This window comes from Zingiber officinale, chromosome 3A (genome assembly GCF_018446385.1).
Source record: "Zingiber officinale cultivar Zhangliang chromosome 3A, Zo_v1.1, whole genome shotgun sequence".
NCBI classification, from domain to species: Eukaryota; Viridiplantae; Streptophyta; class Magnoliopsida; order Zingiberales; family Zingiberaceae; genus Zingiber; species Zingiber officinale.
The window spans coordinates 22,417,891-22,431,791 of NC_055990.1; the positions used below are offsets into that span (position 1 = coordinate 22,417,891).

Below are 13,901 nucleotides of genomic sequence, written 5' to 3' on the forward strand. Positions count from 1 at the left end.
TGGACTTTGTAACTAATGTGGCAGGAGTTCTAGCTCGATTTTGACTTCCATCTAAATGCACTTAACTTGTTTTGTTGATGGTGCACTCTTTCAGGTTTCATGGACGCTTGGTGATCTGCGAGAGAATCAGGTTTATGTCTAAGATCACAGGTTTTAAAACCATTGCTTATTAGTTTGATTAATGATTCTTAGACAGTAATAAATTGGTTTTGTTGGAGGAAAGCCATGGCCTCTCTCTCGATTGGGATCCGCAAAAAGACTAACTTGAACAGCAAACTTGTGCATCTAAATAAGCATAATTCTAGTCTACTGTAGAGGTAAAATTTCAATTGATAAGCTAAAAAGACGAAGGCATTCTTTTCAATTTGATTGCCTCGATATCTTTTGTTCGTTTGTTCTTTACTTGTTGAAATCATAAACATCACTCGATTGTCTGTTTGCAGGAGTATTAGAGCCTCAGCACAAATTTTCCCAGATTGTTTGCTCACTTACAAAGAAAGCAAACATATCTATCACTCTATGAGGTATCTCGGTCACTGGTTCATTCATCAATAGAATGCATCCTTGCACGTCTCTTTGTGCCTACAATTTAGGAAGCCATCCGAAAAACGAAAAGTTTGGAGCCAGTCTTCACATCTAAGAAGTAACAATGTGATAAAGGGACAACACAATAAGAAAAATTAACTTAGCTTAGTACGACATTAATTGCTAATTCTTAATCATTGTTGGTGGTCCGCATGTGGCTTTGTGATTCCAATGTGTTGCCTGATGATTAATATATGTATCTAAAATGGATTCTAAATTTACACGTGGTGAAATGTCGTTTTCTCATCTATTCCTCTAGTCCAATTAATTTTTTGGCAAATAAAAAAAACTTCTTAAAAATATTTTAATTTACAGTCTACGCCCACAGGTCATCATGTTTGACAAAGACATAATTTTCTAATTAAATATTAACGTTTTGGTGGCGCATGATTCATGAAAGGGAATTTAAACAAAATAACAAAAACCAAAAAAGAATTGATTTACTAGGATATTTCTCAAACAAGAACATCTTAATGACAATTTTTTTTAAAAAAAAGATAAATATGGAGAAATATTTTTAAATAAAATATAGTTTTTTCCATTATTTTATTTTCTTGGTAGTTTTCTTTCTTTTGAAAAAAATAAAATAAAATAGATGCATTTTAGGATTAATTATTATTATTATTGCATAAGAAGTGCCTTGTAACATCAATTTTTAGAAATCTTTTCCTTCGATTCTGAAATTAAAATAGAAAATTGGATGGTTTAGAATTCATATAATTTTTTTAAAAAATTTTAAAATTTGAAACTAAAATTAAAAAATTAACATGATTAACAAAATCTAAATAAATCGAACAATTCAATATTATTATTATTTGTTAATTTGATTATATTCAGTAGATGAATGGATTTATATCACTCTCTGACTCTGAATTCCCTTCTGTAAGTAATGGCGTTCGTCACCGCTGCACCTCCACCTGCTCTCTTCTCTCTCTCCCCTTCTTCTGCTTCTTCTTCCATTTCCAGTTTCCGGATACGAGCTTCTTCCTCCTTCCATCTCCCTCCATCTCCGACTTCAAGGTTCAAGCCAAGGCAGGTACCTCTGCTGCCATCACCTTCACCGGATAAAAATGACATCTTTTTTCCAGTTCTGCTCAAAGATCGTTCATTGGTGTTCTTCTGGTCCAGGTCGCCTCGCCTCCGCCGCCTGCAGCTGTGCTCCGCGTGTTGTTCGCTGCCGGAGGCACCGGCGGCCACGTCTACCCCGCGATCGCCATCGCCGAGGCGCTCAAGGACGCCTCCCCTGACGCCGAGATCCTTTTCGTCGGATCGGACGCTGGACTCGAGGGCTCCGCTGTGCCCTCCGCCGGCTTCGCCCTCGCCGCCATCCCCCGGGCCCGCCCTTCCCTTCCCCCCTTCTCCTCCGCCAACCTCCTTCTCCCCTTCCACTTCTTCCGCGCTGTCTCCTCGAGCGTGAGGATCGTTCTCCGCTTCCAGCCTTCCCTCGTCGTCGGCACCGGTGGCTACATCGCCGCGCCTGTGTGCCTCGCTGCCGCCTTGTGCGGCGTCAAGATCGTTATTCAGGAGCAGAACAGCTACCCTGGACTCGTGAACCAGCTCACCGCCCGCTTCGCCGATAAGATCTTCGTTGCTTTCAATGGATGCGTGAAGCACTTGGAGAGGAGGAAGTGCTTGGTCTACGGGAATCCGGTGAGGCTCGCGCTGCGCCGCTTTGTGTCGAAGGCCGTGGCGCGGTCGCATTTCTTCCCCAAGGCGGGGTCGAAGAGTGTGGAGGAGAAGGCGCAGGTCGTCCTGGTGCTCGGAGGCTCCGGCGGCGCCGAAGCAATCAACATTGCGGCTCTGAACATGTACTCAGAAATGTTATCACGGCACAAGAACAGGTTCATCATTTGGCAGACAGGAGCCGATGGATTCAACGAAATGGAGTGTCTTGTTAAGATCAACAGAAGATTGTTTCTTACCCCGTGAGTCCTCTCCACTTCCTTTCCCTGTACATGCCACATGTTCTTGAGTTCAATGCCTTTATCAATTCAGTGCATCATTGAGATTCTAATATCCGTTAACTCCTAAGTTTGATCAGTCTAGTCTAATTATTTGCACTTACAAAAGGTTGGATTTGTTCTTATCTTAACAACTTACTCATGTTGTTTGTCTTTTTAATCTTGTCAATAAATTACAATGACTAATGCTGTTGATTAAAATGTTCACTTCTTGCGAAAAGAAATCATTCAGTGAAAAATTTAAACATTGCTAGAATTGATAGTTATAAACATTTCTGGCACTCTGCACAATTTAATTTCCTTAGTTTCAGAAAGAGCATATTTGATCTTCTACACACAATTTGTAACATTAGTTTTAGAAAGTTCAGATTGCATGGCTAATATCATGGGAAGTGTTTCATTTGACATGCTTTTATACTGAGTTTAGTCTTCATCTATGAAGGTTCTTGCATGAATTGGATTTGGCTTATGCTGCTGCTGATGTGGTCGTTTCTCGTTCTGGGGCAATGGCTTGCACAGAGATCTTGACCACAGGGAAGCCATCAATTCTGGTATTGAAGACACTCCTTAGAAGTCTATTGTTGTAACAAACACAACTTCACAATGAAAGGAAATAGTTCACCACTTTTTATCTCTATGAAGTGATATGAATATGTTGAATCTAAGAACTATGAAGCAGAAACTTCTCCAAACAATCAACTCTAATCCCTCCTGATATTCTTTGACAGACCAATAACTATAATCTAATAATGATTTCAATTTACAATAGCTTTTAAGTTCTAGAATCAGAAAATTCTTAAGCATAGGAGATTATGATCACTAGACCTGATAATGATCATGAAATAAACCGACAAAATATTGTGATGGCTGGAATTTGATCCTTCAATTTGGTGATGAGCTGGTACATTTTCATATGCTGTAATATACATCTTACTTTTCCTCCCACATCTATTGCTTAATTACAAAGTAGATATTCGAGAGCAATTTATAGAGAGATTCGTCAATTATATGCTATCTATACTGTATATGCCTGATCTACTTGAAATGGAAAGACTAGCTACCAAAGAATACGCTACAATGTCACTCTTGGAACATATCACAATCGGCTATGAAAGCTAAAGAAACAAATACTGTAATTTTTAACTCTATTAGCACTCTAACCTCTTTTCTTGAAGTTCTTTCCCTCACTCTTTTCATTTGTACTAGATACCGTCCCCTGATGCTGCAGATGGTCATCAAATTAAAAATGCATACATTATGGCAGATGTAGCAGGATCGAAGGTCATCACAGAAGATGAGCTTGATTCTAGTAGTCTTGAAGATGCAATTGACAATATCCTAGGTATGCAGTGACATTTCTTAGCTAGGGTTTATGCATGCTACTATGAATTCATCAACAATTGGCACACTTTGAAAAGTGTCCAGTTTCAATACAACAAGCCATTGTAGCCATGTTCTACTTTCATTGTCTTATATAGGTCAATATGCTTTCTGACATGCTCTTGAAATCCAGAAACTTCTATAATTTGAGTTTTAATCGATAATCAAGAGCTATTTCTACTTATTATCACTAGTTGCATCTGATTATATAAGGCCGTGTTGTAGGAAATTGTTAGAAAAACTAAGGTCCCAACTAATTGATGTTGGTTAATGCTCACCTTTCCATCGTAGCACATTGTAACGGCTCACAACGTCAGACTGACTACTGGCATTAATGACTGTTAGCATTGGATGGACAATGGGAGGAAGAGAACCGAAAAGGTAGGCCATGTATGAAGGTTATTTCAGTTCTAGGATCAAATCCTAGGTCGACTACATCTTGGTCTGATTTATTCTAGCAATGATGATGCATTTAATCTCCACTACGGTCACACCCATATTGAATAGTTAGGTTGAGTTTTTCATTTACGTTGTATGCAACTTATTTACAGTTTCGAGACGAGCTTAATGGATTGACTAATCGATAACCAAACCCTATTTATCTTGGTGATGAATTTCCATTACTATGTTGGTTCATTGGAGATTACATTGAAAATACACAATTAGTTGGAAATGATATATGCATCTTCTCTCCATAGTCCTTCCACCTCCCTATTCTTGTTATCTTTTAGGCAGTGAAAGGAAGCCAAAATGGAGGGAAAGAGAGAGTAAAAGGATAAGAGAAGTATCTACCTAGTTGGATGCAACTATGGAGAGAAAAGGAACTTAAGAGACATTTCTTGGGTTCTCTCCAAATATGGACAGATTAGAAGGAGAAGCATAGGGTTGGTAAAAGTTGGATATTCCCCTTTCTTCGTCACTAACCATCAATCACCACCGACCATTAGACCACTGCCGAGCCACCACTAGCTGTCATTGGGCCATGATTGATATAATTGCTACGTCGACAAATCATTGTTGCTAGCCGAATTCAATTACTGCCCATTAGACCACTGCCAAACCACCAACGGATCATGCCAAACCCCTGGCTATTGTTGAAAAAAGGTCAGATTATATTTCAAAGATCGATCGTAACTTCTTACCCACTTCCATGATCGGCACGGGATCACACCAGACATGGTTTTACAACTTTTTGTATGTTTATTTGTTTATTCAGCAGAATGTTGATCGTTGAACTTGAATTGCTTATCATGCAGCATATTTATGCACAATCTTTCCAGTTTTGCCTTTTCAATTTCTTTTTCTCCCCACTGGTTATTGCTCAATACTGTTAATGACAAGGTGAAGCTTTTGTTGGAATTCGACAAAAAAAATTCAAAAAATCTCTAACCCATTAATTCCATATATATTTCCTTTAATGACTCTGTAATTATGTCCATAATTTCTTTTAATCACATGAAAGGCTATAATTAAGTCTTTAGCATTAAGATTAAGTAGATATCATTGAATTACTTATTGTTTACACTAATTTAAACATCATGTTTCCACTAAACCATAACTATTCTCCGGTCTAAGCTCATACGATATGTATACTTAATTTTGCAGGAAATGAAAGTCTCATGGCTGAAATGTCTGAGAGGGCACTGAGTGCTGCACGTCCTGAAGCTGCAGTTGATGTCGCAAAATGCATTATTTCTCTCATCAACTCAACCTCTTCAAACTGAATTGGATATCGTAGAAACAGTATCCATCCTTTTTAATAATGCTTTGATCCCCCCGGCAATCAGATATAGAGTTGTTTTCAATTCTTTTTGCCAAGTCGTATGCAACTTATTGACAGTTAGGTTGAGTTTTTCATGTTCGTATTTGGGTTAACTGCAACCAAATCACTTTCGATGAATCAATCGTTTAGCTATCCATGCAAAATGGCACTGTTGTGGATTCTTTCCATGAACTCATTTGTTGTGTCTTGAGGATGTTCCTTTCAGAAAATAGAGCTTGAATAGACTTTACAACTGATGCAGCATGTAAATTATGTGTTAAATGAATTGTTTTCTAGGTGTTTTCGAGCACCTTCTCTGCCACTCATGCTCAAAACTCAAACTATGATCCTCTTATTTGTTCCCTTAAGTGTTTTATTATCGCGCTGCACTCGTAAGGATGTAGAGTTGATTTCTTTGTCAAGTTGATGAATATTTTACTTTCTCTGTGTTCGTAAAAATACATGAGCTAGGGAGAGTTTGCATCTAGAGTTGCCATTGATGATGATGCTTAAACCATCCTCCTGGGAAATGTCTTTCTTGGTTTCACTGGTAAAAGTTTCAGTAGATCACTCAGCTCTGTCTGTTTCAGTAATCCAATCTTATTAATTTTTCTTTTTGTTTATAGATTTAAATTCCCCTATTTTTTTTTAAAAATTTCCATTATTTTATATATTATATTTTGTACCTTTTCATTTATAGTTGGGATATACTGTATTTTATTAGACTATTTTGTTTGAAACAATTTCATCATTTAAACTATATATATATATATATATATATATATATATATATATATATATATAAACTTATTTTATTACTTATTATTGTTTCCTTTTTAAAATATAGTCTAGAATTTCAATATATAATTAAATTCAGTCTATGTTTAATCTCATTCTTTTCCATATAATGTATTTCTCAAATTAGTAAATCTTATTAATTTATATTTCAAATTTAGACTCGAACAGTAAGATTAATTTACATAATCTAATAAAATTATATAAAATATTAGTTTTAAAGATAAAAACAGTTTATAAAACAATTCAGAATTTGTTATAGAAGTTGAAATAAAATAAAATAGTCAGATCATAAAAAAAAAAAAAATATTAGTTATTACATAAAATATGAAAACTTAGATCATTTAGGATTGTTTTACTACTATGAATGAAAATAATTTTTTTTGTGATTTTGAAAATAAATTTTATGACTTTATTATGATGTAAAACTCTACTAAACTGGATGAAGATCCTCCTCTTTACAAAACAAATTCTCGTGACCCGGGAAGGGGTCTGAGACATTTGGCCCTTGATTGAAATAATAGTAGGAGAAAAGTTAAATAATAGAGATGAAATGAATTCTTCCCTTTCTTTATACCTAAGCCTCTTTTGCTCCACTTTCTTAGTGACCTCAATCTCACCCTATTTAATGATATTAATTATAGAGCAAAAGACATCTTTGTCTTAGCTTCTTAATTTAATGATAGATGGAGTGTTCTCTTTTATTTTTTCTTCTCTTATTAGGTATACATCTTTTTCTTTGTTATTTTATTGGTTCATTACAAATATATATGATGATGCCAGTGATATATTTACCCAATCGGACCAGGTGGCCCGGCAAGCCCACTCTCTATGAAACCGGTTGTTGGACGTGGATTCATCGAGCGGATGGTGGTTCCTCTGATCAGTACTGTAGCCACTTCACTTCCGGAGGTTGGCCCTGTAAGCCTTAAGCCATGGTATTGTCTTGACTTTGACTTGCAGTAGCAGTGCCTAAATCTGCGGAGTGGGCTCCTCCTTATATTAATCCACAAGCCTTCCCTCAAATTCGTGAAGGAGTTCTAATCCATTGTTGGGCCGATCAGTCTGTCGGTGATTTCCACGTTCGTTTGGCCTTGGCCCGTCCTCTGTACCCAGGTGGGGCCCGATACGTGCTCTTTATCTCCGTCTTGAGAGTAAGCGATAGGTAACATCCTTATCAGCTAAACTTCCTTTCCTTTATGCGTCATAGGCGTAACGGTTATGGTAGCGTCGTCTAAATTTCTCGAAGATAAATGCGGCTCACGATAATTATGATGAACACGTGACCATACCTTTATAAATGATTCATTGAATGATATCCAGATGATCGAAGGCGCGTGTCACCATGCGCCCGCCGCCGCGCTTTGGTGTAATGAACCAGATATCGCTTACGTAGCGGCTTGCCACCGGAATTCAGCGGTTGGATGCAACCTGGTTTCGCATCCATCTGGATCGACGGAGTCGATCGGCGCGAGTTTATATAAACCTGGTCGTCAGCCGTCTTCTTCCGCCAGCGGCGTCTCTTCGTCTTGAGCTTCTGGCGGCGTTACATCTTCTTGGATTTCCAGCGATCTTGCTTGTAAGCTCCCTCTTTCAACCAGATCTTTGTTGCTCTTGATTCTTAGTTTTTGATGGCAAGTACCTGTGATCCGCCGCTATCCACTGGACTATGGTACACTTCCATTCGTGTCGGATTCGGCCAGGAAATCTTTGAGTTACAAAGTACGTATAGGCTTCCCCTAAATTATAAATTGGTCTCCGTTCTTATTTTGATCGGTCGGTGAACCACCTTTGGGTTTGTTTATGCTTCTTTAGAATCAGTCACCGCCAGTCTGCGGTTCCCGGTCCACCCATTTTTCCTGGTTTATAGACTGCCTCTCTTTCCCGCAATTAGTCACAGACTCTTGCGTTTGTTGTCTGGGGTAGTGATCCTTTTATGCAGGCATTCCTTTGACCTCCTCGACTCTTTTAGCCTTACAGCTATCCCTAAAGTACAGCGGGACTGAACCTTCCTATTTCAAGCTCGGGTGACCTTGTTCTTCTTAAGTGGATGTCATGTCCTCCGATAAGCATTGGAAGGACTGCTTTTTCTTCATACATGTTCACAGAAATTGATTCTGCAGGCAATTTGGTAGTTAAATTCTGAATTCGCCCACATCTTTCAGCGGCGTGAAGTACAAAAGGTGACGGATATCTCAATGACGTAAAGCTTGGTTGGACAGAAGTATCACAATTCAAGTTGCTCCTGGAGGTGTTTCTGTATTGTTTGGCTGATGATCCGCGTAAAACTTCGTCCATTAAGTATCTTTCTAGGTCTAACCTTTGAATCATGATTCCTCTCTCTTTTTCACAGCTTCGAGGTTATATTGCACTGCGTCTGGTCGGCAAATCCAAACTGCGAGCGTGAATCAATGCATAGTTGTAGTAAGTGGAGGTCGCATGACGATTGGTAGCTCGTAAGAATCCGGTTGGAGAAGCTGAAAAGTGCGGCGGAGGGCTGAAGAAACCGTCGAATGATGTGACAAAGGCACGCCACCCGATCGGACTTCGCCGGAGGAGGCGGTCTCCAGCGCTGTTGAAACTCGCTGCCGTTAAACTGCCAAGAGCCTACGACCAATCGAAGAAGGCGTCGCGCGGAGACTATTGCCCGATCCGCCACCTCCTTCGCGGCTCAGCAAGACAACCCGTCTTCCATCCGAGTGGGTGAAACCTCCACCTTGTACCCGAACAAGCGCTGACCATCCGCATCGCCCGCTTTCTGTCCGGTGGGCGTGCGTCTTTGTTCGGACTTCTAAGGAACAATCTCGTATCATGCGTGGCTTTCCTCGCCTCCACCTCTGCAAAACAGAAGTCTCAGATCAGTCGGCGTCGATGTCCCGATCGGTAATCTGACCCACTCCGGTGGCGTTTGCCAACAGCGGTCATTCATCTTACCGGAGGTGGCGCGACTCGGCAGTGTTGAATCCGAGCCTCGAAAGCACCGGAGTAATTATCGGTGTTTCCGCTGCAGATGCCGATGCGACTCCGGGCCCTGCAGCGATAAATACCTCGAGGCACTCGTTGGCGGTCATGCCCAGTTACTTGCTGAGGATAAGTATTTACTTGCCTTATGTTTCTATCACGCTCGGCTAATACATTTCTTACTTCCTACGTAGTATTGCGTTAGAGAGTCATGTACCAAGGTTACGTATTTTTGGGTAAGTTAACTTGATTTCCTGCATACAATGACTGAGTAGTTTCTTAGGCATGGTTAGACAAATGAGCCTTCAAGATGAAATAATTAGGCCGGTCTGGAGTGGAAGCTGAGGCTGGGCGGAAGAGTAGGGCGCCAAGCGGAGGCTATCTGATTGTGACCGACAGCAAACATGTCGACTCTTTCGATTCCAAGCTCGACTTGGCCAACACCCGGGAAGCTGGGACTGTGGGGACTTGAAATAAAATAAGGAGTTTGATGTTGGCTTGAAACTGAAGGAAGTATGACGGACCCATGCATGAAGACCCGGCTCTCAACATTAGATGGAGACCTCTCCGAAGATGAGGAGAATTTGTGTTGTTTGAAGCCTCCCGTCGACCACAGCAGTATCAAAGTCCAGTCTAGTAGGTTCGGACTCATGAAGTGACCTACATCACTTGAGCGCCTTTAATAGGTCTTGATCAGACACTCAAATACTATTCAATCTGCATCGATGGAACACTCTCGACCAACCTAAAGGCGGCTACATCCCATTGCTCTGACCAAGCAAGGTGTTGGTGAGACAAGACAGCTAAGTCATTCTTAAATAATTCCTTTGGATTACTCTATGAGTGACTTTGAGTGAATACTGAATTATTTTGTATTGCCCTTAAATGCGCTTACTGTAAGTTTTATAGAGCTACTTCAGTAGATAGTCACCTATTGACCGTTTTATTTAATATCGATCATCACGTTACTGTTCTGACTTTCCTTTTAATATTTCCACTTTGTTGCTCGCCATGTCAAGATGTCAAGTACATGAGGCCTTGGCTTTTTCGTCGATCTTGAGTTTCTAATACGCCCTTTCATTCTTGATGTGAGCAGTTTTCGGTTAGCAGCCCGTAGATTGTTAAAGTAGAAGAAGACATGGGTTTAAAGATGTTCGCCCGTTGTGATAGGAAGACGCGGTTTGAGTCGTCCTCGGTCGTTGAATATAGAATGATTTAAAGTCGTCTGTTGACAGTGAAATAGGTTTGAGGTTGTAGCCATTGGTAAGTGATAGACGGTTTAAGGTGTAACCTTGGCCGTTGATGAGGCGGGGTTTGGTGTCATTTCGACTTCTTGTGCAACAAGTTTATAGTTGTAGCTCAACTTTAACTTAGTGTTGATTAGCCGAGTACAGAAAACTTTGGTTTCTATTACATGCCATATCCCATATCGAACCTTATACAGTATATATTTGGTCACGCACCTCAAACTGGGCATGGATTGGGTAGTTCATGCCTTAGTGAGACTCCTGTCTTGGCGTTGGCTAAGCCTTTATTGGCGCTCGGCCTTGTGCCATTGGGCCTGGCGGTGCACATTATTCTTATTGCTCACTATCTCTTGGCCGTTGGGCCTCATGTTCAGGCTCCGCACATGTATCGGCATCAGGTGCTGTATTGGATGTAGGTTGGATTCTCACGGATATGATAAAATGATCTATCTGAAAGAGTGAAGTCGGGGATATGGTGACTCACTAGCTGGATGAAGATCTACTCTATATAAATGAAGCCAGAGCTAGGGATGAGGTCACGTTACGTTGGCTCTCGGGACTCTAAGTTGAAATAATGATAAGTTAAATGTATAGATAGAGATGATTCTTGTTTTCGTACATACTCACACTGCTCCTTTCATATTATCCCTCCTGACCCCGATATATTTTCAGTAGGATAGTGCCCTCAACCCGTTCTCTGTCAGTGAACAGTTTCTGCATCAGCCCAGTGCGGCTGACGTTGGACACCACAGATGGTTATTGTAGCCCTTCTCAGGTGTTGATCATGGTGTGTCTCGTTCGAAATGTTCATTATATTTTCTATCTTTACCTCTCTTTATTTTTAGTTTATCTTACAACTCTCGAATATTAATAAAGCGAATTATTTAATGAATAAATTCGTTTTATTGTGATTTTATTTCTAAAGTTATGAATTGTAAATAAAATGATTAAGGATAATAGATTGGTATAATTTAATTCCTTTTGAATTCATTTTATTATAAATAAATAAAACAGTTTAAAATTTTAAACACCTTTACAAATGAATTAGTGGGACTTTAAAAATATCTTAAAAATGTTATTTCAGTTAAATATTTTTTCAAGTCAAATTAAAATTAAAATTGTACAAGATGAAAGTACAAAATATTGACACTAAATGGTTGGTATCAGTTAAATTGATTTAATACCTCTAAAAGTTTACGGTGTGCAAAGGTGTCAAAATAATATCATATTTTATAAATCAATTGTATTCTTTCTTACCTATTTTAATATTTATTTTAAAATATGCCAATTAATTTTTAACTAATTAAATTCAGTAGCTAATTAAAACCGATTCATTTCTGATCAACCCAAATTCAGCCAACCCAAAGGTTTATTGCATGACCCGTGCTATCATGCAATGTCATGCTTTCATTAATGATGCATGATATTGATATCATATCCATGCCATATAACATTAATTATGCATTAATGATGTTTCTATAATGTCATATACCATTGGAGAATTAAAGAGAGTCGGACGTGACCTCACAGAAAATGATAAATATTAAGAGAATAATTTAGCAATAATCTTTGCTTATAAAGGAAAATTAGATATATCAGTCAATTAGATATTTTATATCTAACATAAATTAATATCAATATCCTATAAGTATATGTATACCATTAATCATCTATGATACTATTATCTTGACAATATATAATATAACACTTACTATTCTTATGATAGCAAAGGTGAATATATTCACCCCAAATATCTATTACGATTATTCTGGACCGATCGGAAGGTAAATCATGGACATTCTGGCGCTTTGGATGGTCAGTAATAATAAAGGAAGTGTTACCTCAACTTTATCGAGATTCGAGGCGGGAGCATTTGTGATGGCAACAATGACAATCATTGGATTACATCCGAAGGACATAATCGAGTGGGTCACATGATAAAATCGGTAAAAAATATCTTCCCATGTAATAAATTATTCATTTTTCTAATTCATCTTTTCATAGATATTATGAGACACGGTCAATAAATATATATAGATAGAGAGAGACGGTATCATGTCACATATAGCATTTAATCATGCATGATACGACCGGTACCGTGTCAATGTCATATTAATTATGATATTAATTACATTAAAAAATAACTGGGTTCACATAATTTTGATATTTGTTGGCTAAAATCAGTCAATAAGTATAGGTTGGTGTACATAATTTTGATATGACTAAGATAGTCAATAAAAACTAAATTATAATACCATGTAATTAATATATAAATAGCTGTTTAATTTTTAGTTTATCTCTTTTCACACTAATTATAAGACTGACCGTATGGGCGCTCAGATTCACTTTTTGCAGAAAACATATGACTGATACTGATGCTCACGCCGTATAGCATTTAATCATTGCAACGTGTATAATGGTTTCTTCTTATCTTCTGTATTTAATTTAGAGACGGAAATTTGTTTGGTAACTCTTGAATCATAATTATAAATACACAAGTTTTGGAGGAACATTAGTGAACCTTAATGACTTCTATTCGTTCTAGATCTATTCGCAAAATGTCAATATCAGCAGCAATCTATTCCAACACAAGATTATGAATAATCCACTCCAATTTTAAACACAAACAGACACAATTCGAAATGTTTCCTCTGCGTAATCTGTTTCCTTTTTGTCTTCAGAGAAACTACTTTAATCTTCTTCTCATCTCAGGTGCATGTTCAGTTTTATCTATGGCTCTGTTAGCTTAAAGATAGATGGCATTCAGTGCAGATTGGGCATCAACGAATGATCAATGAATACTCCTTTAAACATTGCAAATTCTCTCCACATTTTAGTAGCTGAGTAATTAAAGACATTTATAGAAGACGGAGGTCATTGCATGGGGCGTTGCCACTAAGAGATCTAGAGGTCAATTCATGATGACAAAATGCTTGTCAGGTTCCTACCCTCCTTCATGCAATAGTCACTGTTTTAAAAGGCAAAAAAGTCTACTGTGATTTACCTCTCTACAAATGAGTATGGGACCGATCGTGTGAAGCGTCCGGGATCGGCATATGACCTTTAGCCACCACAATAATGAACATCAGACTGGCTAAAAACAAACCCACAACCTTCTGCTACTAAATTAGGAGATCATCCACTATGCTAGGGCTATTTTGTCACACAAATCAGTTTAGACTTCAATGATAAAACTCTGTTTTGCCTATA

General features: G+C 38.5%; 1 protein-coding gene across 1 annotated transcript; it reads left to right on the plus strand.

Moving 5' to 3' along the window:
- Positions 1–1,439: 1,439 nt before the first annotated feature.
- LOC122051407 (UDP-N-acetylglucosamine--N-acetylmuramyl-(pentapeptide) pyrophosphoryl-undecaprenol N-acetylglucosamine transferase) lies at positions 1,440–6,010 on the plus strand. Its single transcript, XM_042612546.1, has 5 exons — positions 1,440–1,621; positions 1,714–2,510; positions 2,989–3,097; positions 3,753–3,888; positions 5,532–6,010. Exons 1-5 carry the CDS (start codon positions 1,475–1,477, stop codon positions 5,648–5,650), a joined length of 1,308 nt encoding a protein of 435 aa, XP_042468480.1. The 5' UTR covers positions 1,440–1,474; the 3' UTR covers positions 5,651–6,010.
- The last annotated feature ends 7,891 nt before the right edge of the window (positions 6,011–13,901 follow it).

What these genes read in the sequence shown, in the direction of transcription:
- LOC122051407 (XM_042612546.1), top strand. Translation starts at nt 1,475, where the DNA reads ATGGCGTTCGTCACCGCTGCACCTCCACCTGCTCTCTTCTCTCTCTCC. An exon ending in AGAAGATTGTTTCTTACCCC is followed by an intron (nt 2,511 to 2,988) that starts GTGAGTCCTCTC and finishes TCATCTATGAAG; the next exon opens with GTTCTTGCATGAATTGGATT. An exon ending in TGCAATTGACAATATCCTAG is followed by an intron (nt 3,889 to 5,531) that starts GTATGCAGTGAC and finishes TTAATTTTGCAG; the next exon opens with GAAATGAAAGTCTCATGGCT.